The sequence below is a fragment of the Rhipicephalus sanguineus genome, chromosome 5 (assembly GCF_013339695.2).
Source record: "Rhipicephalus sanguineus isolate Rsan-2018 chromosome 5, BIME_Rsan_1.4, whole genome shotgun sequence".
Classification (NCBI taxonomy): Eukaryota; Metazoa; Arthropoda; class Arachnida; order Ixodida; family Ixodidae; genus Rhipicephalus; species Rhipicephalus sanguineus.
Window position 1 is genome coordinate 190,200,758 of NC_051180.1, and position 27,299 is coordinate 190,228,056.

Genomic DNA, 27,299 nt, shown 5'->3' on the forward strand with positions numbered 1-27,299 from the left:
TGCAGTTTCCCGAGCAAGAAATTTAGTTATATTGGTGAATGTCAGGAAAGTTCTCTTTGAACATCTGAAATGCAGTATCCTGACTGCGCATCTGAAAACCGACGTGGAAAGTGCCACGTGTGTTGCACTTGGAACAGGCTAGGCGACCACCAAATTTGCAGTTAGACATGTGTTCGACTGCTGACTTGCAGGTAGCTGCTCCTGCGGCAGCCACATTTTCGATGGAGGTGAAAATGCTTGAGGCCCGTGTACATTTAGGTGCATGTTAAGGAACACCAGGTGGTCGAAATTTCCAGATCCCTCCACTATGGCGTCTCTCATAATCAAATTGTGTTTTTAGGACGTTAAAACCTAACAGTTATTATATATATGCAGTTAGACATGTCTGCAGTATGTCCGGAGCCATTAAAAAATGTTTGTAACTTTTCTTTAGATTCTTTCTATCTCCATATAACCTGTTGCCGGCGATGTTCAATTTCGTATATGTAGTTTGATGTTAGTTTTAAATTGCTTACATTATTTTCCCTCGGGATTATCTTACACTATACGTTAATTAAAAAAATCAAATTCAACGTTAAATAAGGACACGTTCCAATTTTCTAAATGTAACTGGAATGCGTTTCTTCCGCATTAAGGGGGGACGCTCCCTTTGAAAATCGAAAAATCGCGAAAAACTCTGTTCTTGAAAAACCTTATATTTGGGCTGTACGTATTACAAACGACCTTTCCTGTAATTATGAACGCCTAAAACATCGTAAAAGTACGTCAAATCGGGTAATAACGAGCAGCGGCAGCTGCTGCGCCGGCCAAAGAAGCACCGAAACAAGCCCAACTTCGAGCGAGCACCGTTCCCGCGCCGTTCAACCGATCGGCGCCATCTTGGTTTTGTTTTGTTCGTGAATTCCCGCGCATTTCTTTACCGTTCGCAGCGGTAGGGGTGGTGGCGCGGCCGAAGCATGATTCGCTTATGATTGGGGAAGCTCGCAGGGGTTTGAGTTTCCCGCGTCTCGATGCGCAGCTACCATTGGACTAAGCGCGCGCTCCTCGAGAGTGTGGGGGAACGCGCGGCTGCTATTGGCTGCCGCGCGCGATGACGCGATGGCCTTCTCCGCGGCTTGCTCCGTGCGTCGTCGGTTGCAGTCGCGCTAGCGCTGCTTCGTTCTTTGCTGCCGTTGTCACCGTCGTGCAGCCAGCCTTTGTTATCGCAGCTTCGCATTTCGTTATCGCTCGCGGCACTTTCTGAACTCTACACCGTGTTTACGATATCGCATCCTGCCCACCGACTAAGAAGTGTCATGTGCCTGCGATCGTTGTGTTATCGGACACGCCGCTGGTCACGGTACACGCGTTCGGTGGATTGGTGCGCTGAATCGTTATATAAACTGTGTTACCGTGGTCAAGCGCACCTCCAACAACGATTATGACGGCCCTTTTCACAGCAAAGCAACCTCTGTATCGGTAAAGACGATTGCATCGGCGGTGTCAGCCCTCGTATCTCCAGTGTGCGCCAGCGGCACGTGAATGCATAGTTGAAATGAGCTTGGCGTCTCGAATCAACCTCGGCGATCGCAACCCCGACTCGTATGAAAAATAGAAAAAAGCCAGTAAAGGTGGCAAAGAACAGAAATCAATAAAAACGCATTTTCTTTAATCTACAGGGTCATTTCAGACCAAGATATGTGATCGAAACTTTCGAAGCCCAATATCTCGAAATGACTTTTTTGGCTGGTGATACTGCTTAGTCGAGACATATCTCTGGAACCATTCATCCGATTTCCAACAGGTTTTTTTTATTATGCACCTGAATAAATTGCCCAAACAAAGACAAAGCCGCTTTTTAAATTTATTGTGTCTGTAATTTGTGATAATTAATTAAAATTTCATTGATAAAAGCCAAATGGCAAACACTAAATCCAGTGCCCTGCTAAAAATTTTCAGCAAGGAAATTTTAAAAATGAGCTTTGTCTTAGTGTAGAGCACCCATCCAGGAATCATCGTAGTGAATTTCACAGTGCTGGCACATTTACCAAATTCACCAGAGCCTGACTAAGAAACCCATGTGGACTATCCTGATAAATGGCTGTAACTTGGGAACCAGTGAGCATAAATGCATGAAATTTTGGGGTTATTCAAATGGCTTTGCTATTAGCCTACCCTGAAAATTTCAATAGGATATCTCAACAAACAAAAAAGTTGCCCTTCCAAGGTAGCCTCCCCCCTTAAGGGAACCTGTAACAGGAACTCGTTTCTAATTTGGGAAGGAACGAGGAATGAGCTTTCGTTCCTGTTATGGAGCAACATGTACAACACTGCCTTTGTTGATATGACAGAATTTACATTCTTAATTTGTTCTTGGCGAGACAATTTTTTGCTGGCGCTAAATGTCCTAACTGACTGCACCGAAAACAGGGACCAACTTGAGGTTTGGGAGCAAATTGTCCTTCATACTGGCAGCGAACGGCGTCCTGCAGACCCGCTGTCGAGCCTGCGCAGCCATCTTGGACGCGGCCGCCCTGCATATGCTGCCCGGCTTGGAGGGGAGGATGCTACCGCTATGTTGACTCGAATGTGGAGCCGGCGAAACCGCCGGCCCGCCATCTTGGGCTGCTGCAACGTGCTGGACGCTACCGCCGTCACCGGAGACCGAGCCGATGTAGCCGCTCATTTTCTCCGAATGCCACGTTGGCGTTGTGAAGCACCTCCAAGTCTTGTCCGATTTCTTAAGCTTTTTGCAGCGTGAGGCCTTCCCCGCAGGACAGCAATTTAGCCTGGACATTGGCATTTGCGACTCTATGAATGATTTGGTCACGGATTCGGTCGTCGTACGTGATTCCAAATTTGCATGACAGCGCCTTGTCTTTGAGCGTGGTGACGAATTCGTAAATAGTTTCTCCAGGAAGTTGTTTGCGGCTGGTGAAAATATGCCGTTCCGCCAACACGTTGGTAGAGTCGGCGAAGAGCCCGTCCAAACATTAGAGCAGCGTGTTGTACTCCGCCATCGCCGCTGCGTCTGTTGTCGGCACCGTGGCCGAACCTGACGCCGTCGTTGTATTGGCCGTGTGCAGAGAATTTGGCCGTCTTGTGTAACGGTGCCACCCGCCTGCGCTTCAAGCTGCCCTTGAGTGGTGAAGTACTTTCTTTGTCCTTCAATGCCGAGCGCGCTGATGAGTGCTGACGCACGCCGCTCGTCATCCCAGCCACTTCCGCTGGCTGCCTTGAGGTGGACCTGCAAAATTTTTCCAATTATGCCAAGGAATGCGAGGTGTGCCGGGAACGTCGAGGAACGGAGGACGGTTTGCAAACAGGGCAGCCATGCGTGCATGTAGTAGGCTTAAGCAGAATGGAAGGTGGTGTTGTTTAGGAAGCTGGAGCAAGAACAGAGGAAAAATCAGGCTGACGCCATTGTAGCGTGCGGGAAAGTCAAAGCACTGACGTGCAGCAGCAAATGTGACTCGTTCCGTAAATGTCACTTACGTCATGCTTTTCCTGGCGTTGCCTGTAGAACTGGTTTCAGTACCTTGTCGCCATGTGTTATGTTGTCGCCATGAGCGCATGGTAGCCCGTGGCTGGCCGACGGAGAGGCCTAGCGACGGGAGGACGTGCGGAGTAGCGAGACTGGAGAGTGTCCGGAGCGTTTATTGCATTGTGTTTTAAGGAGAGGGGCAAAGGTTGATTGGCTGATACAGAGGGGCGTAACATGGGTCACATGACAGACATGACCACGCCGGGTTGGCTACAGAATTAAAAGCAGACATCGGTGGAGACCTGGCTCCACCCTGCAGCATTGATGGGTAACACAACACGCTGGTGTATTCACGTAACACCAGGGGTCGTACGGAGCAACAAAAAGCTAGAGTTACTGTATATGCTACCTTTAGGTAGCAGAGTTGCACCTTTGATAGAACTCGCCGCTCGCACCCCCATTCGCCAAGCGTGCTCACATGCGCAAAAAGCACCCTTCTGAGGGAAAGCCAACTTACGGCCACGTGGGTGCTGGCGACCGCCGCGCCACCACCGCTGCTCTACCTTCATTGCTTCGCCCTTGCAGTGAAACTGTGACTTTTTTAGTGAACGTCGGTTTTTGTGGTGCGTGTGCGGAGCAGCGCCGTGACTCAGTGGTGCGAAGTTGCGACAATGACAGGGTGGTGCGCTCCCTATACTGCACAAACCAATATTTTTGCGACTAGAGTAGGCGATAACAAACAGGATATGTATTACTTTTCACCCACTGTCAACGGCTGGCTCATTTGACAAAAATCGTTCTGTCCCATTCGACAAAAATCGAATGGGACAGAACGATACAATTGTGCGTCAGCGAATGTGTGAATATTCACCTTACAGGTCTATCAAAACAGAATAGTTCAGTCCGAGCACTGTGCGGCATTGAAGTTCGAAGCCTTACCGAGTGTTTACTTTATGCCACAGCTACCCAGATATGCGTAAAATTTTCGTTTGCTTGCGTTATTTGTAAAACACAAAGTGCTAATTCGAGCACTTGTTTTCTCGAGCCACCTACTTAATCATTTAAAGCGCTGCGTCAAAAACTATGTGAAACGAGCGATTTGCTGAACTTAATTTGTCCAGAATTGTGCCTGTCGAAGTTTTCCTGTTTGCTATTTAAAACAAAAATATTACTTCCGATACTGACTGCCATCGCACAGGTTATAGCACCCGTTTCATCAAAATTCATTATTTTTTCGAGTTTTCAGTTTTTTTCTTCGAAGTGATAGTTATTGCTCCAGCGAGGCGTTATGAACGAGCGAGAAAGCACACGGAGCCGCTGGGCCGCGTTGGCTTCTACATTCTAACGTTGTGGCTTTCCTGCCTGACATGGACTCCTCGGTGGGCAAGATGGCGGACCTATGTGCAACTCTGCTACCTAAAGGTAGCATATACAGTAACTCTACAAAAAGCTAAGGTCCCTGTATTTTTCAATGGTAGCGCAAACCATTGTACAAAAAGGAAAGGGAGAATTTCCTCTCTGCCCTCTGCGTCTCTCCTCTCTTCTTCGCCCTTTTGTACTTGACCAGGCCTGACACGTGACCAGTTATCCCCGATGACCCCTCCGCCTCTTGCGCTGTCGCCAGAAAACGACGGCATTAGTGGGCGTAGAAACACCGCCGCACATGTGCGCTGTACGTGAGCGCAGGCTTCTTATAGGGAACCCAAGCTCAAGTTTGCGGCGCGACGACAGCGCCGCGCTGCGGCTCTGTCGGAAAGCTCTGGAGCTACCGGGTGCATGCGCGGCTGACTCACCCCCTTTCACGGTAGCGGTAGCGCACGTGCGCACACGTTCTTCTATCGATGTGGGTAACTGGGGGGCCATCAGCTCGGCATGTTGAACTAAGAGGCTTGCTGTGCAAAGCTGCGCATTTCCGCGATGGCAGAAGCGACCCCACGGAAGTGGATACGAGGTCGGAAGTATTGCTGTGTCGTGGGCTGCCACAACAGTACATACAACACCAAGACACGCGATCCGCCTGTAAAACTGTATCGGTTCCCGGACGTGTCGCACGAGAAATAAAGGCAGCAAGCGTGGATAGCTGACAGCGCTGTCTCTTGCCTTCTATTTTGGCTGTCTGAGTTCATCGCTTTCGTTCGTTTCGACTACCTGAATCGGTTAAGTAACGCGGCGCATGCACTGCAGCGACTACAGTAATGATTACTCGCTGTCTTCTCGCATTGTGAAAGTCCAGTTATGGTTGTAGGTGAAACAACTTTGTGTTTTGATTCCCCGTGTTCGTGAGACCTACCCGTCGTTGTTGAACGTTCACACTTGCGTTATATTGTTAGCATTGCGCGGTTGGTTGAATTCAGCTGAAGTCGGCACATTGTCAGAAGTTCGGCGCCTGCTTTATCCCGCCGGAACGGACGTCTGTGCATTTTCAGCAAGCTTTGACATCGTTCTGCAGGTTTGCTTTGTTTTTGTCACTTTATTAGCGTGATATATATTTAAGCCGCTAAATATACTGGCACTTAATACATGCTTTGCATTTGCAACCTTGAAGTAACCACCTTCTGACTTTGTGCGATTTTCTAGCTGCGTTCGCGCAGCAGGTTTTATACACCTGTCAATCGATATCCTCATAAAAAGAGACTGCAAGCATGACGCAAGAGCCGGTAAAATGAGGTGAGCAGTTCATCTTGCTTCACAGTGGTTATATCTCAGCTAGCTGCCTCGCGTCTTAATCGGCGGGTGATTCTCCAGCGGCACGGAAAACTTGACTCTAACCGTATCGGGAAACAGTGCCATGGCCGTATAATTTCTTTTTTTCGCAAGCCGCAAACGTTGGATCACGAAAGTACACGGCTGCTACTGTAAGCATGCCATATCAAAACAACAATCACGTGATCGTAGTCCACACCGCAGAACATCGATAGCGTGTATGGCTTCATTTTGGAGGGCATGTGGACCATTATTCATCTTTACCATGAGAGAATAGACTTACCTCGAGGTATACATCCTACACGGTGTAATCGCGACTTGGGAAATGCATTTCGCTTTGAGTCGGGCATCGTTGTCGTCGATCGTGTGCTCTTCACCGTAAACGTGATTGATGAGCCTTTCTCTTTTTAACAAGTTCGCTTTTCGGAAGTGCTTGTTTAGCTTGAAGATATTTTTCAAGCCGCACTGCAGGCGGTACATTGTAAGGCGCTGCATGTGCACCGCGAGAGCTCTGCACGTGCACGAAAGAGAGCGGCGGCGCATTGGAGAGAAGGGAAAACACGCGTTGCCTGCACCCAGTTGGTATTTTTATGCCATAGATGGTGCTGTCTGTCAAGAACAGCAGCGCCATTACACGTTGCTTGGGGAGCCTATAGCTTTTTACAGTTTGCAAGACGCCATCGGCTGCAGCCAGATGCCAACTTATGGCGCTGTTGGCTGCTCGAACAGCATTGCCAAGGGTGACAAGCTTTCTTTCTGTTTCTTGTTTAAAGGAAAACCTCAAACGGCGAGCGATATGGGGGTTAGAATTTCGTAGTTCATTGAAGACCACACTCTGTCCTTGTTTTTACGACCAAGCAAGGATAGTAGTTTAACTGATGCTGACGGTTTCATGCTTGCAGGAATGTGCAGGTAGTAAGTGCAAGCATGATGGGGTAGCTTCTGTACACACCCCTGACGATATGCTCGATCTGGAAGTTCTAGAACAGGAGTCATTGACCTACCTTGCTGGGTGTGTTGTTTGCTGTGTCAAGACATTTATTAACGGGCACTCAGCGACGGCGCACGGCAGCGACAGTCAAAGCGGGGCCGACTCTCTGCCCGAGGAGCGTGCTCTCAGAGAAGAGAACGACCCACTGGAAGGCGCTCGAGAGGACGACCCATTACTGAGTAGGAACGCTTCGCTACAATTACCCCGGCTACGAAAAGGGAGCCGCCTGGCGACCTAGCAGCTTGTCACTATGAGTGGGTCATGGTAGGGCTTCAGGCGCGCCACGTTGACAATGTCGCGCCCTCGACGGCGCATGTCCGAAGATGGGTCGATGGGTTCGATCAGGTAGTTGACCGGGGATGTGCGTTCGACGACTGGAAGGGGCGTTCGTATTTGGGCAGTAGTTTGGAAGAGAGGCCAGGTGCAGTGGTTGGGACCGAGAGCCATACGAGGGCTCCGTGGAGGAACGTGGACTCAGAAGTGGTGGTGCCACCGCAAAGGCTCTTCTGTCCGCTCTTGTTCGTGCGTTGTAAAGGCCTTTGCAAGCTCGCGACACTCTTCAGCAAGCCTGGCTGTGTCAGAAATAGGTGCACAATCAGATGGATCCGGCTTGTAGGGAAGGATTGTGTCGATGGTGTGCGACGGGTGCCTGCCATAGAATAAGAAAAATGGTGAGAAACCAGTAGTGCTCTGAGGAGCGGTATTGTAGGCGTACATGACGAAGGGCAGAATGACATCCCAATTTGTGTGGTCGGCGGCGACGTACATCGAGAGCATGTCGCCTAGCGTGCGGTTGAAGCGTTCGGTGAGGCCATTTGTCTGTGGGTGGTAAGCAGTAGTCTTGCGGTGAACAACGTTGCACTCTTTGAGAATGGCTTCGACGACTTCCGACAAGAAGACACGGCCTCGATCACTGAGCAGCTCCTGGGGTGGACCGTGACGCAGCATGAATTGGTGGAGCAGGAAGGAGGCCACATCGCTTGCTGTAGCCGCAGGGAGGGCAGCAGTTTCAGCGTATCGTGTGAGGTGGTCTACAGCGACGATGGCCCAGCGGTTACCAGCGGACGTCAGGGGAAGTGGCCCATATAAATCGATGCCAACGCGCCCAAACGGTCGGTCAGGGCAAGGTAGAGGTTGCAGACCTGCCGGCGACAGGTGCGTTGAAGTTTTGCGGCGCTGACAATCGATGTAGGAGCGAACGAACTTCTCCACATAGCGGTACATAACTCGCCAAAAGTAACGGCGAATGCGGTGGTAGGTTTTCGATACCCCAGAGTGTGCACACTGCGGATCAGAGTGGAATGACTCGCATATATCATAACGCAGACTGCGGGGTTTTACTAGAAGCCACTGGCGGCCGTCGCCGTTGTAATTGCGTCGGTGGAGCAGGTCGTCGCGAACGGCGAAATGGTGGGCTTGACGACGCAACAAGCAAGTGGATGGTGTGGCCGATGGATCAGCCAGCAAGTCTATCAGTGAGGCAATCCATTGATCCTTGCGCTGCTCGGTAGCGATGGTGTGAATATCCATGGAAGAAACGTCAAAGTGAGACGCTGAATTGTGGGCATTGTCGTCAGGCAAGGGAGAGCGCGACAGGGCGTTGGCGTCAGCATGCTGACGTCCGTTGCGGTACATCACGCGGATGTCGTAGTCTTGCAGGCGAAGTGCCCAACGGGCAAGACGGCCTGAGGGATCCTTCAATGACGACAACCAGCACAGTGCGTGATGGTCGGTGACGACATCAAATGGGCGACCCTACAAATAAGGTCGGAACTTTGTAAGGGCCCAAATGATTGGCAGGCATTCTTTCTCCGTGACGGTGTAGTTGGTCTCGGCTTTAGTTAGCGTACGACTTGTATATGTGACGACGTATTCCGGGAACCCAGGTTTGCGCTGCACAAGGACAGCACCGAGGCCAACACCGCTGGCGTCCGTGTGTACCTCTGTAGGGGCCGTAGGGTCGTAGTGGCGTAGAATGGGAGGAGAAGTCAACAAGCGACGGAGCTTTGCGAATGCGTCGTCGCACTCTGACGACCACGAATTGAGGGGCCCGTTACTTCCAAGGAGCTTCATCAGCGGTGATATGATAGTCGCAAAGTTTCAGATGAAGCGCCGAAAGTAGGAGCATAGTCCTACGAAACTGCGCAGTTCTTTGATGGACGTAGGTTTGGGGAACTCTGTCACGGCCCGAAGCTTGGCTGGATCTGGGAGGATGCCGTCCTTGGACACCACGTATCCTAGTATCGTCAGGTGCCGTGCTGCAAATCGGCACTTCTTGAGATTCAGTTGTAGCCCGGCGTTGCTCAAGCGCGTCAAAACCTGCCGCAGGTGTTGAAGGTGTGTTGAGGAGTCCGGGGTGAAAACGACGACGTCGTCGAGGTAGCATAGGCACGTGTGCCATTTCAAGTTGCGCAGAACGGTGTCCATCATGCGCTCAAAGGTCGCGGGTGCATTGCACAGCCCAAACGGCATGACGTTGAATTCGTACAAGCCGTCGGGTGTGACAAACGCTGTCTTCGGTCGAGCGTCATCAGCCATGGGGACTTGCCAGTACCCTGAGCGCAAATCGAGCGATGAAAAGAACTCTGCTCCTTGCAGGCTGTCAATGGCATCGTCTATTCGAGGTAGGGGATAAACGTCCTTACGGGTGATCTTATTGAGTCGTCGGTAGTCCACACAGAACCGCACAGAGCCGTCCTTCTTCGCAACGAGAACGACAGGAGACGCCCACGGGCTGTTTGAGGGTCGAGTAACATCGCGGAGAAGCATGTCTTCGACTTGCTCGGTAATTACACGACGCTCTGTTGGCGACACGCGATATGGACGTTGCCGCAGTGGTGGTTGGGCGCCAAGTGTCGATGCGATGCGTGACAGCAGACGTGCGGCCGAGAGAAGTTTGCGCTACATCGAACGAAGAACGAAATTCTTCCAACAGGCATAGAAGCTGGGAATGCTCGACCGAAGTAAGGTGTTCAGCAATCGAGGAACCAAATACATCAGCGGGTGACGAATCAGATGTGGAAAGAGCACTGAGCGAATGGGAGCTGGCGCAGTGCGTGTCACCCGGTGCGTCCATAACTTGTGCGTCTTCGAGGGCTTCCGCTCTGCCGAGACATGCCCTTCGCACCTAACCTAACAATGTACGGGGATGGGTTCGTAACAAAAATATCGGTGTCGCCCTGAATGACTTGCACGGTCGCAAATGGCACCAACAAGCCTTTTCTAGTGAAGACGCGGTCAGATGGAGAGAGGAGTGCAACGGCGTCGGCGAGACCGGTGCAGCAGACTGACACAGTCGTTGACGAGTTTGCAGGAAGTGTGGTGTCGTCTTTGACGAGTACCTTGGTCGCACCCGGTGGACTGTCCGCCGGCGTCAAATCTGAGAATGGTGACGGCTCTATTTCGGCTGCTGCGCAACGAATTACGGCGGCGTGACGGGCGAGAAAATCCCATCCCAGGATGACGTCGTGAGAGCATGAGGATATTATGATGAATTCGACGGCGTACAGAGCGTCCTGAATCATGACACGGGCTGTGCACACCGCTGTCGGGTGAATACTGTGAGCGCTGGCTGTACGGAGGGAGAGCCCGGAAAGTGGCGTCGTCACTTTTCGTAGCAGTCGGCTAAATTTAGCGTCCATAACGGAAACGGCAGCTCCAGTGTCTACAAGGGCCGATGCGCGCACACCATCTACAAACACGTCAACTACGTTTGATGGGCTTTGCTGAGGGCTTTGGCTGTTTCAGTAGCGTTGCAGCCCTTGCCTCTTGGACTGCGACGACTAGTTTTCCTGGTCTCGTGCGACTGGACGAGGCCGCATCGGTGACAGTGAGCGGCGTTGTGGGGACGGTGAACGACGGGTAGATGGACCTGGCCGTGACGTCGGTGACATAGGTGGCAGCGGGTCATAATACGGGCGGCTGGACTGGTTGGTGACGGCTGATCCGACTCGAGGCGGCTGCACGCGGTTGCAATAGCGGGCGACGTGACCGACGCAACCGCACGCAAAGCAGATCGGGCGGTTGTCGGAAGTGCGCCATCGGTTTGCCGGGCTAGGTCCCATCCACCACTGGATGGGACGTAAGTGGACGTGGAGGAGTCCTAATGGCGAAACTAAAAATGAAATAGACTTCATAATGTGCGGTCACCCGGGCATTGTACAGGATGTGGAAGTAGTTAACAAGATCCGATGCAGTGACCATAGAATGGTAAGATCTAGAATTCAACTTGACGTGAGGAAGGAACGGCAGAAACTGACACGCAAGAAGCCGATTAATGAACTAGCTCTGAGAGGGAAAGTTCAGGAATTCAGAGTTTCACTTCAGAATAGGTACGCGGCTTTAACCGAGGAAACCGACCTTAGCGTTGACGCAATAAATGATAATCTGACTAGTATCATCAAGGAGTGTGCAGTGGAAGTCGGGGGTACAGTCGTTAGACAGGACACTGGTAAGCTATCCCAAGAGACGAAAAACCTCATTAAGAAACGTCAAGCTATGAAAGCCTCAAATGCAACAGACAAAATAGAGCTGGCGGAGCTTTCGAAGTTAATCAATAGGCGTAAAGTAGCCGACATAAGAAAATATAATATGGAGAGAATTGAGCATGCTCTAAAGAACGGAAGAAGCCTCAAAGCTATGAATACAAAACTGTGCATAGGCAAAAATCAGATGTATGCATTAAGGGACAAGGAAGGCAAGGTCACAAACAATATGGATAGAATAGTTGAGGTAGCGGAAGAGTTCTACAGAGATCTGTACAGCGGCCGAGGCATTCAGGATGATAACGTAAGAAGGAGTAATAGCGCAGAGGAATCTGACATCCCACCAGTATTGACAGGAGAAGTGAAGAAAGCCCTAAAGGGAATGCAAAGAGGCAAAGCAGCTGGTGAGGATCAGGTAACATTAGACCTGTTGAAAGACGGTGGAGAGATTGTGTTAGAAAGACTGGCCACCCTGTATACGAAGTGTCTCTCGACGGGAGGATACCAGATCCATAAGAAAGGGGACGTCAAGGACCTGAAAAATTACAGGCCCATAAGCTTACTGTCCGTTGTCTACAAGCTATTTACAAAAGTAATTGCTAACAGAATTAATACGACATTAGAGTTCAATCAACCAAGGGACCAGGCAGGATTTCGTACAGGCTTCTCAACAATAGGCCATATTCATACTATCAATCAGGTGATAGAGAAATGCGCGGAATACAACCAACCCCTATACATAGCCTTCATAGATTACGAGAAGGCATTTGATTCGGTGGAGACATCAGCAGTCATGCAGGCACTGCGGAATCAAGGCATCGACGAAGCTTATATAAACATAATGGAAGAAATCTACAGCGGATCCACAGCCACTATAGTCCTCCATAAAGAAAGCGACAGAATCCCAATAAAGAAGGGCGTACGGCAGGGAGACACGATCTCTCCAATGTTATTCACCGCGTGTTTACAGGAGGTTTTCAGGGCCCTAGATTGGGAAGAGTTAGGGATAAGAGTTAATGGAGAGTATCTCAGTAACCTACGATTCGCTGATGACATTGCATTGATGAGTAATGCGGGAGACGAATTACAGCTCATGATTACTGAACTGGATAAGGAAAGTAGAAGAGTAGGTCTGAAAATTAATATGCATAAAACTAAAGTAATGTGGAACAATCTTGGCAGAGAACAGCGCTTTGCGATAGGTGGCGAGACACTGGAAGTTGTAAAGGAGTACGTCTACTTAGGACAGGTAGTAACCGCGGAGCCGAACCATGAGAGTGAAATAACTAGAAGAATAAGGATGGGTTGGGGCTCATTCGGCAAGCATTATCAAATCATGAATGGTAATCTACCACTATCCTTGAAGAGGAAGGTATATAACAGCTGCATCTTACCGGTACTTACCTACGGAGCAGAAACCTGGAGACTTACAAAGAGGGTTCAACTTAAATTGAGGACGACGCAGCGAGCGATGGAAAGGAAAATGATAGGTGTAACCTTAAGAGACAGGAAGAGAGCAGAGTGGGTCAGGGAACAAACGGGCGTAAAGGACATCATAGTTGAAATCAAGAAGAAGAAATGGATATGGGCCGGGCACGTAGCACGTCGGCAGGATAACCGGTGGTCATTAAAGGGGTGGTGCCATCAAATTTCGAGGCTATAACAAGCCTGTTGTGGGTTTCCTCTGTATGCAAGGGCACTCCACAGGAAGGGTCGGACACAGCAAACGTTTAGAATATATTTTAATTCACTTCCAAAGTGCACCTAAATGCCCATTCTCCCGATCGAAACCCATCGCTAGCGCGCCAACTCTGACGTAGCTGTATAGGAAAGGCAACGAAAGTTATAGTGACGTCACACCAGGTCTGCTGTAGTGACGTGAATGACCTCCGGACCTCTGACGCCTCCGCAACGTACGTACCGGCTGTAGTGAACTAGAATATATTACAGTTTTCACTATAGTACCAGCAAAGCATCGGTTGCTACATCACTCGCCGAGTTTCGATTGCTTCCTGGCTAAGTGCGTCACAGCCTTGTGTGGTCACGTGACCAAGCCTCCTACACTTCTACGTCACTGCCCAACCTCGGCGCCCAGAAACCGAAACCGAAAGTTGTCCACATGAAAAGGCGATATTAAATTATTTAGCGAGAATACATGAATCTTGGTGCGTGCATCACGCTTCCTGGAGGTATAGGAAACGCTTACAGCAAAGAACGCGCAAGCCACAAACATGGTGGCACCACCCCTTTAAGGGTAACTGACTGGATTCCAAGAGATGGCAAACGCGCGAGGGGGAGACAGAAAATTAGGTGGGTAGATGAGATTAAGAAGTTTGCAGGTATAACGTGGCAGCGGAAAGCACAGGACCGGGTTGATTGGCGGAACATGGGAGAGGCCTTTGCCCTGCAGTGGGCGTAGACAGGCTGATGATGATGATGATGATGATGTCCCATCCACATGGCAGGACGCGAGGGACGGGGCGGCTGCTGATATGACGACTGCATGGTAGGCTGCAGTCGGGGCATAGGGATGATGTCGGCGTACGCAGCCGGCACACTCGCTTCGAAGGCCTGAGGCCTGGCGACGGCTCCAGCGTATGTTAGCGGGGGCACCACAGGGAGCGCTGGGGGCGGCCTCGCTGGAACTTGTGCGTAACTGAGCGGCGCAGACGCCGGAGGGGGCTGGTGGTATTCCGGCATGACCTCTGCGATTTCCCGGCATAGGGGAGGCAGCAGTGTGGTCGACGACTGTACACCATCCTGCGGGTGAGAGAAGGCCAGTAGGGAGAACTGGCGGGCAATTTCCTCCCGCACGAATGACTTGATTTCGGCGAGTAAGACGGAGTGGTCCGACACGGCCGACAAGCCAGCGAGATCGGCGTCGCGTGATGGAGGTCGACGCGTCATCAGCCGCTGCCGGCGTAGCTCCTCGTAGTTTGGCACAGCGTGATGACCTCTGCCACAGTGCGAGGGTTTTTGGCGAGTAGCTTGGTGAAGGCATCGTCGTTGATGCCTTTCATGACGTTCCGGATCTTGTCGGCTTCAGACATGGTTGCGTTGGCTTTCTTGCACAAGTCGAGCACGTCTTCAATGTAGCTCGTGAAAGACTCGCCAGACTGCTGGGCTCGTTCACGTAAACGCTGTTCGGCTTGCAGCTTGCGAACGGCAGGGCGGCCAAACACGTCGATGATGGCGGTCTTGAAAGCGGACCATGTAGCGAAATCGGATGCGTGGTTGTTGTACCATAGACTTGCCACACCCGCGAGGTAGAAAACGAGGTTGCTCAGTTTGCCTGCCTCGTCCCATTTATTGGGGACGCTCACACGCTCGTAGATCGCGAATCAGTCCTCGACGTCGGTGCCATCCGCGCCAGTGAAGATAGGAGGGTCGCGGATGCGGGGGACACCCGGACATGGCGTCGGTGCAAGAGGAGGTGTTTGCTGGGCGGCGTCTTGAGTCATGGTAGCAGGCATGGTACGGGATCGAAGCTCCGAGGGCATCGAATGCGGACCGTAGTTGTTTAAAGGGCACAGCACTCTCCACCAAATTGTCAAGACGTTTATTAACGGGCACTCAGCGACGGCGCACGGCAGCGACATTCAAAGCGGGGCCGACTCTCTGCCCAAGGAGCATGCTCTCAGAGAAGAGAACGACCCACTGGAAGGCGCTCGAGAGGACGACCCATTACTGAGTAGGAACGCTTCGCTACAGCTGCATCAAAAATAGTTTGGCCTGCCAAGACTGTCGAACTGCAATCTCTGACGAGGCTAATGCTTGCAAGCTTCAACAACTCAAAAGTTACACGGAAGACAAAATGACACTTGCCATTCCCTCACCAGCAGTTTTGCAGGTTGTTGAGCTTTCAGAGGCAACATTAGAAGAATGCATTAGGCCTCCTAAACAACAAAGTTAGCATTCCAGCATTCCAAAAGAAAGTAGTGGCATCTCTGTTTACTGCTAACTGTTTTCCGCCATGCCATGAATTACCCAGAATGATTGCGCAGTTGTTTCTGCGAACGAGGATGCACATTCTAGTAAAAAAATCCAATGCTGAAGCAGAGAGCAAACGACTGGCTTCAAGAAAGTCTGGTAGCAGGAGTATTGTAATGAGGGATGCCGTTACAAACGTGCAATAACTTTGTTTCGTTTGAGCCTATCTTATGTATATAATAAAAGATGTGCAAGGATGTAATGTGCAATGACTGCTTTATTTTAATGTGTATTTCTTATGTATCAGCAATTCAGAAAAAGTCTACCTCTTTTATTTGTATTGTCACGTGGTCGTGACGTCGAAGAAGGCAGCAGTCAGCACGTCCGAGGTGAAACTCTTTATTAGGCCGAACTTGTGGCCGGGAAAATGAAACTCCAGCTACGGGAATAAAATGATAGCGGCGAACAGAGCGTCGACCATCGATCAACTGACAAGCGGTCAAGCGCATTGGTTTTTATACAAGCGCTATCGAATTTTCCAGCAATATCGCTGGTGGCGGCATTATCTCTCGACAAAGCTAGAACATTCACGGGCGGCGCGCAATCTTAACAAAACGATCTACTACAATTGAGAAGCTTCTCGAACACTGCTTTGCGGACAGCGTCGATCGTTGATAAACGTCCTTGCTGGTCAAACCCGAATAATTCAAACTAAAACAAGAAGTGGGCGTGGCATTGCCCCCCTCTGAAAAAGCATCTTCCCGATGCTTGTGAAAGAACATAGAAGTGAGAGAAAAAAACAAGTGCATACATAAATAAATTACAATAACAAAGGAAAAGTAGAGTCCCCAGGTTCGCTAACGCGTAAAAAACGACTTAAGGCGCACGACATGGACGACTTCAGGTCGTGTGCGGCGTCGCTGGGAGTTCGTAATGCCGTCTGGGATGACCTCATAGTCAAGAGCGCCGAGGCGTCGAAGAACCTTGTATGGCCCGAAGTATCGCCGAAGGAGTTTTTCGCTACGCCCATGTCGGCGTATCGGCGTCAAGACCCAAACACGGTCGCCGGGCTGGTATTCCACGAAGCGTCGTCGAAGATTGTAGCGACGGCTGTCGGTGTACTGCTGGGTCTTGATGCGCAGGCGGGCGAGCTGTCGAGCTTCTTCGGCACGTTGTAAGTAAGCGGCGGCGTCAAGGTTTTCTTCGTCGGTGACGTTCGGTAGCATGGCGTCGAGCGTCGTCGCCGGGCTCCTTCCGTAGACCAACTTGTACGGCATCATGTGCGTTGTTTCTTGCACGGCCGTGTTGTAGGCGAAGGTCACGTACGGAAGGACGGCGTCCCACGTCTTGTGCTCAACGTCGACGCACATGGCCAGCATGTCGGTGATGGTCTTATTTAGACGTTCGGTGAGGCCATTGGTCTGCGGGTGGTAGGCGGTGGTGCGGCGGTGGCTCGTCTCGCTGTATTTGAAGATCGCCTGAGTTAAGTCTCTGGGGCGCCATGACGCAAGACGATGTTCTCCACGAAGAACTTGGCTACCTCGGCGGCGCTGCCTTTGGGCAAGGCCTTTGTCTCGGCGTAGTGGGTGAGGTAGTGAGTCGCTACGACGATCCACTTGTTGCCGGAAGTCGACGTCGGGAACGGCCCCAGTAGGTCCATCCCTATTTGCTGGAACGGCCGATGAGGTGGTTCGATTGGCTGCAGAAGTCCCGCTGGCCTAGTCGGCGGTGTCTTCCGTCGCTGGCAATCTCGGCAAGTCTTAACGTAGTGGGCGACGTCGGCAGCAAGGCGTGGCCAGTAGTATTTTGTTCAGGCGCCAATAATCAACGCAGAAGCGCAGTGTCCCGTCCTTCTTCTTCACTAACACCACGGGTGACGCCCACGGACTCTTGGACGGCTGGATGATGTTGTCGCATAGCATCTCGTCGACGTGTTTCTTTATCGCGTCGTGCTCTCGAGTAGAAACTCTGTAGGGGCTCTGACGGAGTGGTCGAGAATTTTCTTCTGTTATAATGCGGTGCTTTGCAAGGGGCATTTGTCGGACCCGCGATGACGACGAGAAACAGTCCTTGTATTGCAAGAGCAGGGTTTTGAGCTGGTCTTGCTTGGCCTTCGGAAGGCTCGGGTTGACGTCAAAATCCGGTTCGGGACCTCTATTCGTCGAAGCAGGTTCGGCAGCATCAAAGAGGGCGAAAGCATCGCTGGCGGCTACACATTCGTCGATGTAGGCAACCGTTGTACCAAAGTTGAGGTGCCTATATTTGTGGCTGAAGTTTGTCAGCACTACTTTTGCTTTACCGTCACGCAGCTCGGCTATACCTCGTGCGACGCAAATTTGACGGTTCAGGAGTAGGTGCTGATCGCCCTCGATGACGCCTTCAAGGTTCGCAGGTTTTTCGGTGCCGACGGAAATAATGACGCTGGAGCGCGGCGGAATGGTCACCTGCTCTTCTATCACATTCAATGCATGGTTGCCTGGCATCATGTGGGGCGGGAGCTCTTTGTCTGAGTTCAGTGTTATCGACTCAGACCTCAGGTCGATGATGGCGCCGTGGTCACTTAGGAAGTCCATTCCAAGTATCACATCCCTGGAGCAGTTTTGTAGGATTACAAAGCTCGCAGGATAAGTCCGGTTATTGATGGTGACTCGCGCCGTGCAGACACCAATCGGCGTTATCAGATGGCCTCCAGCGGTCCGTATCTCGGGGCCTTCCCAAGCAGTCCTAACTTTCTTCAACTGTGCTGCAAACGGCCCACTGATGACGGAATAGTCGGCTCCAGTATCGACGAGAGCGGTGACGTTGTGGCCGTCGATCAGAACGTCGAGGTCGCTAGTCCACCGTCTTGCGTTGCGGTTACGTCGCGGCGTCGGGCCACGTCAGTTTGCACCGCTGGTTCCGCGTTGCGTCGTCAGGTCTGCTTCCGGTTGCAAAGTTTCGTGTTCAGGACGTCGTTCGGTGTGCGGCGGGGGCTCGGAACTTCGTCGCGGCGGCGTCGTCGATGGCGTAGGATCTTCAGCATTTCGTCGTTCAGCAACTGCACCTCCATCGGTTGCTGCCTTTAGTTTTCCGGAGACGGGCTAGGCGACCGGCCCCGGTTTGGGCCAGTGTACTGCCGGCGGTGCGGTGACATGTAACGGCCAGGCGACGCCGAGCGGGAAGGTCGTCGTTCTTGCCACTGTGTTCCGGTGAGGTAGTCGTCGATGTCGCAAGGCCGTTCGCCTGGCTGCAGGCGCGGCGCGTTGACGGCGAATCCGCGTAGCCCCATCTGACGGTACTGCCAGCGGCGGTACGTGTGGCCTGCCTCCCCGCAGTGGTAGCAGAGCGGGCGGTTGTCAGGGGCGCGCCAGACATCGGTCTTCCTCGGGGTATAGCGCTGGCTGGCAGGTGGGCGGTAGGGCGTCGGTGGCGGCGTCTGGCCAACAGGTGGACGGTAGGGCGTCGGTGGCGGTGTCTGGCGACGGTACTGCGGCGGTGTGTCGTCTCGGCGTGGGCGTAGAGGAGCAGCGTGACGGCGGGCTGCAGCAGCATAGCTCATAGCTTGCGGCTGCGGCTCTACTAGCTGAGGCGCACCGAGTGAATGCTGGATCTCCTGGTGCACGACATTGGCGATGGAATCTACTTGAGGTTGCGACGAAGGTAGAAGTTTTCGCAGCTCCTCTTGCACGATTGCTCGAATCGTCTCACGCAGGTCGGCGGATCCTAGTGCTTGAACGTCGGCGTAGCTTGTGGTCGAGAAGCTGCGGTTGTATTGCCGGGTGCGTGAGACGATTCTTTATTAGGCCGAACTTGTGGCCGGGAAAATGAAACTCCAGCTACAGGAATAAAATGACAGCGGCGAACAGAGCGTCGACCGTCGATCAACTGACAAGCGGTCAAGCGCGTCAGCTTTTATACAGGCGCTATCGAATTTTCCAGCAATATCGCTGGTGGCGGCATTATCTCTCGACAAAGCTAGAACATTGATGGGCGGCGCGCAATCTTAACAAAACGATCTACTACAATCGAGAAGCTTCTCGAACACTGCTTTGCGGACAGCGTCAATCGTTGATAAACGTCCTTGCTGGTCAAACCCGAATCATCATCATCATCATCATCAGCCTGTCTACGCCCACTGCAGGGCAAAGGCCTCTCCCATGTTCCGCCAATCAACCCGGTCCTGTGCTTTCTGCTGCCACGTTGTACCTGCAAACTTCTTAATCTCATCTACCCACCTAATTTTCTGTCTCCCCCTCACGCGTTTGCCATCTCTTGGAATCCAGTCAGTTACCCTTAATGACCACCGGTTATCCTGCCGACGTGCTATGTGCCCGGCCCATATCCATTTCTTCTTCTTGATTTCAACTATGATGTCCTTAACCCCTGTTTGTTCCCTGACCCACTCTGCTCTCTTCCTGTCTCTTACGGTTACACCTACCATTTTTCTTTCCATCGCTCGCTGCGTCGTCCTCAGTTTAAGTTGAACCCTCTTTGTAAGTCTCCAGGTTTCTGCTCCGTAGGTAAGTACCGGTAAGATGCAGCTGTTATATACCTTTCTCTTGAGGGATAGTGGTAGATTGCCATTCATGATTTGACAATGCTTGCCGAATGAGCCCCTTATTCTTCTAGTTATTTCACTCTCATGGTTCGGCTCTGCGGTTACTACCTGTCCTAAGTAGACGTACTCCTTTACAACTTCCAGTGTCTCGCCACCTATCGCAAAGCGCTGTTCTCTGCCAAGATTGTTCCACATTACTTTAGTTTTATGCATATTAATTTTCAGACCTACTCTTCTACTTTCCGTATCCAGTTCAGTAATCATGAGCTGCAATTCGTCTCCCGCGTTACTCATCAATGCAATGTCATCCGCGAATCGCAGGTTACTGAGATACTCTCCATTAACTCTTATCCCTAACTCTTCCCAATCTAGGGCCCTGAAAACCTCCTGTAAACACGTGGTGAATAACATTGGAGAGATCGTGTCTCCCTGCCGTACGCTCTTCTTTATTGGGATTCTGTTGCTTTCTTTATGGAGGACTATAGTGGCTGTGGATCCGCTGTAGATTTCTTCCATTATGTTTATATAGGCAAACCCGAATAATTCAAACTAAAACAAGAAGTGGACGTGGCAGTATTGTAGAGCGCAAAACTGAAATGACAAGGACGGGACAGGGAGTAACACACACACAAGCGCTAACTTTCAACAATGATTTATTGGAAGCCGGATCAAACATATATACGTGAAAACTTGTGATCAATCAGGCATGCGCCAATGTGGAGGCATCAAGGACTGATAATTCTTTTCTATATAATGACAATGATGGTGCGCTGACGCAACCTTGCCCTAACTTATGTATGGTAGCCGATTCAACAATCAACCGCGTAGTTTCTTCTTTGTGCATGCGTACAACCGAGCACTCATCAAAAACAGGCAAACACCCACACGTGCGGCAATGCACGGAAAGCAAGCCATCGCCACCCTCCTTTACATTGTTTTGGCGCGCTCTAAGCCTGTCATTGAGGCACCGCCCTGTTTGCCCTACGTGGTATTTTCCACACACTAGCGGGAGCTGGTACACAACACCTTCTTTGCATGGCACGTGGCGTGTTCTGTGCTTTTTATCACAACCGCGTGCTTTGCATGCAGTTGGGTTGCTGCGCCTGCACAGTTTTCCCTGCTTGTTTGGAGCCATGAAAGCCACGCTAATTTTTGCCCGAGAGCCCACCTTGTTTATGTTGTGGGAAATCTTGTGTAGGTAGTGAGCTTCTTTCGGACATTCATAACGGTGGCGGCATCCTGCTGGCAACCTGAAGGCTTTTTGAGCAGGGATTCTGCGACTGACACCAGGAGGTGGTCGGGGTAGCCAGCTTGTACAAGGCGAGCCTTTTGACACGTGAAGGTGCGTTCGCGAGCTTACCGTTAGCCAACTAACAAAGAAAAATGTCCATGCTCTCCTGTGAACAAAAGAGCATATTTTAGCAATAGGAATACGAGCACGACATCTCATAAACTGAGCACACTGGACGAGTCACCAATGAAAGAGCTAGGTGCACGAGGCATGCGCGATGGAAAAATGTCCATGCTCTCCTGTGAACAAAAGAGCATATTTTAGCAATAGGAATACGAGCACGACATCTCATAAACTGAGCACACTGGACGAGTCTCCAATGAAAGAGCTAGGTGCACGAGGCACGCGCGATGAAACCAAAAAGATATTTACCTGAGGGGGCAACAGAAGTGTGTGAACCCATGACATGACAAGAACTTTATTGGAGTCCTGAGGAACTCAAATCTGGGGAGCTGGAGGCCCCCAGATCAAGTTGGTAGCTCCGCCCACGATGGGACTGGAAGTCTGAGTTCCGTCGCGATGTTGTGGGCCCTCTGGACGGGGCCTGAAGCGCGTGAACCCAGATCAAAATTTAAAAGAATGCACACTGGTGGTATTTTGCAAATAAGTGCCTCCACTGTGTTGTGTGTTCATAACTTGATGTAGCGTCTGATTTTCCGAAATTCGTCTTGTAAACAAACACTACGGTACTCGAAAAGAAAAACGGCAGCTGTAAGGACTTCCTAGGATTGCGTTTAACATGTTCTGTCTTTTGTTTGCCTGGTGCGAGCGACGCATTCGACACTTGTGAACTCAACAATGCGCAAGTGCTAGGTTTCTCACATTGTCAAAAGAGGTCCCAGGTCCAGGAAGCTGTTTGCGCTTAAGGTGCCGCAATGGGGTTTCCTTTTATATATATATATATATATATATATATATATATATATATATATATATATATATATATATTATGCCGGCACCATTGTGTGATTTGTTGCTTATAAAACGAGAGATAATAGTTAAGGTACCGACCAAGCACAAACTATTTTTACTACACATCTTACATAGGAACAGCTGTGTGAATCTGCACGCAGAGTTGTCGCATTTACAAGCAAGTAGAAGCAAGCGTTCCAACGCGCCACATGCGGGCTGGGCGCGCCTTGCGACTCTCGCCCAATAATAGCGGCTGAGGGTGAAGGGCGAGGAGCAAACGCCGCCGAGAGGAGGAGTTTGCGCTACCTTTGAAAAATAGAGTGACCTTACAAAAAAGCAAGTGAAATACTGCTGGCGACCCAACCAAATGGCACAGCAGCGTGGGGGATAAAGGCGGAGGTTAGTGACATCAATCAGCGGGGAGAATTCTCCATAAATGTCCCCCACTCACATGAATGAGGTGAACGGAGAGAGAGAAATACCTACGCTGCTGTGCCCTTTGGTTGGATCACCAGCACTACTTTATGTGCTTTTGTTGTTGCGAATCTGGACTAAGACTATCATTCTTCACGAGGTCATTGATGGTGGCATTTTTTTTCCTCTGCTGACCTTTCGGATAAATCAACTTTGGTTCTAATTAGTGAGACTTCGGTCATGTAGTCGAGTAATAGTAATTGAAATGAAGTATCTTTCGATGTTGTGGTGTTGTGTTAAAAAGAAGTGCAGCTATCGTAGGTTTTTTTTTTTTTCACGAGAACGGGAGAGATGTTGCCCCTTCATGCTTGACAGTGATCTGTGAGCGTTTTATTAAAATCTTGGGGTGTAATGAAACTGTATAGTTTGCTGCTGTCTTCACCGTGCAGAATCAGTTATCAATGCAGCGAAAAAATGAAATCCTCATTCTGTGAGCGTATAGCGCAAATTGAGGCATCAATCACACTTCCGGCAGCCTGTTAGAGTTTTTTTATAAGTAAAGCATATGCATAATGTGGGAACTTATAGCTTACATAGGTCGACACTCAGATAGGCATTAAGTTTGTGTTCACTACAGATAATTTTGCTCATTATAGCTCCAAAATATTTCCTCGTCGTAGCGCTGAAATTACGTCTGAGCTAGAGCCTTCTGCACAAAAGATATGTAGTCTGCGAGATCAAGTGACGCTCCACCAAACATCTAGGAAATTCGTTCGAAAGTATCGTTTACTGCTTTTAATCATAATATACTACAAACATGCGTTATGCTTTTATTTTTTCATTAGGTCGTTATTTCAGTTAAACAGGCTCAAGAGAATGGGCAACGTCAAAATGCTCATGAAAATCGCCACGTTCGAAAAAAAAAAAGGTTAATATTAGTGACCGGTATATGGGCCATAGTGATGGTAGTGCTCTGCCATCTGCTTGAAAATCACCTCCCGCACAGCATTCAAGTTCAGCATGCCTCGCACGTGGTGTTCCACAAGCATGCATGTTAGACAATTGAAAAAAAAAAAAAAAGAAGTAGCATCGTACATCGTAGCCACCGTAGCTGTGGCCAACACACCCTCAAAGCAATTGCAAAACGGTTGCTGCAGTAGGAGCTACTGCGATGTGTCAAACAGCAGCCTGAAATTCCACTTTCTCCCCCACCGCATGGGGATCGTTTGTCCTATTGCTCAAAAGGTCTCTGTTAAAGTCCCTAGATTTTTCCTTCTAGGTAGTCCCTAGAGGAAAAATGAGTGCGACCCCTCCGCACCTCCTCAGGGGAGACAGGGACTAAAGTCCCTCTGAGGAGGCGCGGAGGGGTCGCACCCATTTGCACCTGTGATGTCGTCACGTGATCGGCAATCCCTACTTCTCCCTAAGGATTCCCCCCTCGTGTGTGAAGGAAGCTTCGCGGGCTAGCAGAGCCCACGCAGCAATATGTGATAATAAAACTACTCTTAAGACATGACTACACCAGTGGAGCAGAGCACGGCAAAAATGAAACCTTTCGTGCACCCGTGTCGTCAAGGGTAACATTCTTTGTGCTGTGAATCGAACAGAAATGCACAAGTAACATTTTATAGACTATCTTACGGATAGGTTTCGTTGCCACCATATTGACCTTGCCGTTTTATATTTTCAACAACTAAAAAAACAGGCCTGTGGTTGACACATACGCATGAAAACGTTCGGGTTGATGCATTCGACGTTTCACGACCCTATTAACTCATGTCGCTATATACAAAAATAAGAGCACATTCACTTAATAGCCCAAGATGTCTTATGTAAAATCATCTATACCATCTTCTGATTCATTGCAGTGATCATTTTTATTATGGCTTGTTAGAGTACTGAGGCCTTACCAGGTCATATAGGGCTAGTACTAGAATGTCCCGCTGGTGGTGCAAATCGTGTCCCTCATTTACCCTAATATCACGATTACTAAAGCGCTGCTGCACATAATATTGAGGTATTAGATGTTCTCCAGCCTTAAAGGGGCCCTGCAACACTTTTTGAACAGGGTAAAAAAGCGCTGCCAATCGGTAGTCGAGGCTCCCGAGAACACGCGAGCCAAATATTATAGCGAAGCGAGCGGCCTGCAATTTACAATAAATTCTCAAAGTCAGCTGAAAATCGCTCCCGCTTCTCTCGACAAATGATGTATTAGTCCGCAATATATGACGCGATTGTTGGCAGTTCCACCATTGGCTGATGTTATAATCACGATAACACCCTCATCATTACCTTCGTTGTTAATTTTGAGTTCAATAAGTAGATAATATGTATGTTTATATTGTGTTATGCCGTTAAAACACCGAACAAACATTAATATTAGCACTTCCGGTCTCACCGACAGCTCGTCTGCTCGTAGTTGCGTGGTTGCGTTTTCTTCACTATGCGCAGTGCCGAAATCGTGAATATTTCTCTGCTTTTGACCGTCGCTGGTCACCGTTGAGAGTGGCAGCCGTTCGAGTGTTGCCTCGTCAGCTGGAAGCTGCATCGTCGGCACGTTCTCACGACCGACCGTGGCAGCGGTGCAGCATTTATCCGATAACAATGCTGGCGCCGGCTAGATTAGGATACCTGTGTTCGCTGTATGGCGAGAGTCCCGTTCGCTGTCTGTTCAGTATGCCATCGAGCCGTACCTCGGCGTATCCTCCCCGTAGTCTCACGTTCCCGAGAAACCGCGACACAGCAACCAAGCAGACTCGCATTTTCACGAGCTGCAGACAGTCGGGGGATGGGTCCGCGCCGGCCCGATGCCCCACGTTCCTTTCTTCTAGTCTTTAGTTCTTTGTTGTCAGCCCGCACTCGCTGAGCGCCCGCATTCGAAGAGCAAACAGCATCGAAGTACCGCCAATGGGAGAAGGGTGCACGCAGCTTTGCCGTGTTGAATACGATTCAAGCGCGAGCAGTGCGACGAGGTGGTGTATCGGAGTGTGGGTCGAAACCCATCTCAGCTGTCATTCGTTCCAAACGCACACGCAGGTTTGCATCCATCGTTGGTAGAGCGATGAAAACACTGCGGCAGTTCGAGGTGCACACCCAACATTACCAAACCGACTCGCAGTTTTCAAGCACGCGCGATACACGGTGCGATGGGCTCCGCTCGACGACGACCACGCAAGCCGACCGGAAGTGGAGCCACAGACCACGTGGTTGCGCCGAGACGCCAGAGAGGAAAAAAATGAAGAAAAAAAATGCCGCCGGCGCTGACGTAACTCTTCAGCGCCTCCTCGCACCTCCGCCCTCCCTCCCTCCCTCCCTCCCTCCCTTCACGCCCCGCGCAGCTTTCCGCGCGCTCGCGGCGTTGAGTATAGGGAGAAAGCTGCGGAACGTGTTCTCTATAATTTGGTAACACCGCTTAGACTTGACGGATTCGAAAAGTTTTTGCGGCATATGACTCGTGAAGATTCATACGTCAATAATGAGACTATTCTAATATAGAAAGGTGTTGCAGGGCCCCTTTAAGTTTTCACTCTAGCATAAATTGTTTGCCTTTAGTGTCCCTTTAACATGTGGTGCTAAGTGTGAGATTCTGGCAATACCACTGGTGAAACACCTTGTGCTGAGAGAACTTGTGCATGTTGCATCTGTTTACAGGACTGTGGAACGAGATTTTTCTCTTCTCCAACATCTCCATCTTCATTCTACTGCCATTTGCGTACCTGTTTACTGAATCAGAGGGACTCCCAGGATCTCGAAAGGCGAGTTCGTGATTTACCAACGCGTTTCTAAACATGCTATACTGTCTCTAAACTGCAACATGCTTTTAAATAACTATGTACAACTTCGGAACACACAAATATGTCCCAATTAAGTATAACTTCAGTCGGTATGTTGTTCATCAAATTTCTTCTACAGTTGAGCCCACATGTAACGGCCCCATTTAAAACGAACTTTCACTTAAAACCGTGCCTGCGGCTTTGCGTGTGCTAGTTGTGTTCTCTTCCGCTGTTCGCTCGTCGTGCCCGTTGGCAGATGTTATGACCCGCTCACGCTAGCGGCAAGCCTGCCGCAACGGCGCGGTGCCGCAGAACGTCGGCCGTCGCCGCACGCGCGAGAGCTGTCCAACTTGCACGGCAAGCTTCGCCGGCGAGGCATTCGCGCCTCCGAAAAACATGGCAGCACTGCCAAAAGCGGTTGTCGTCCACTTCGAATCTATCAAGTGGCCGCCGTGCGCTCTGTAACGTGTAAGTTCCGAACTGATGCTTCCATTTGCTTTAGATTCATGTCCTTAAGCTTCGACAGCAATGTATTCGTCCCGATTCGGCGCCGTTTTTGAGAGCCATAGTCAAATAATCCATGCTGTAAGCTTAGCGAGTCGAGATGGGCGCTTCCGAATGCTCGGAGGACATAGATTACGCGTTTGTTAGTTGTTTCTAATCCTCCATAGCTGGCGCCACTTGACCTGGTTCGGCGCCCACCGCATCCACGCTCGCGCGCCGCCTACGTCACAATTTTGACGATGCCCGCGTGACCGTGGAAATATACATTATCTCTATGATGCAAAATCGCACTTACAA

At 50.4% G+C, this 27,299-nt stretch overlaps 1 protein-coding gene across 8 annotated transcripts in view; it reads left to right on the plus strand.

The window, feature by feature from the left end:
- The window catches only part of LOC119394533 (protein LMBR1L), a 583,826-nt gene that overhangs the window by 122,960 nt on the left and 433,567 nt on the right, over window positions 1-27,299 (plus strand). For 6 of the 8 annotated variants that reach the window (XM_037661855.2, XM_049415813.1, XM_049415812.1 and 3 more), the window contains one exon: window positions 26,377-26,480. The exons of the other annotated variants lie outside the window; for them this stretch is intronic. In XM_037661855.2, coding sequence (XP_037517783.1) covers window positions 26,377-26,480 — 104 coding nt within the window. The remainder of the gene's footprint in view (window positions 1-26,376; window positions 26,481-27,299) is intronic. 8 annotated transcript variants of the gene reach the window in all.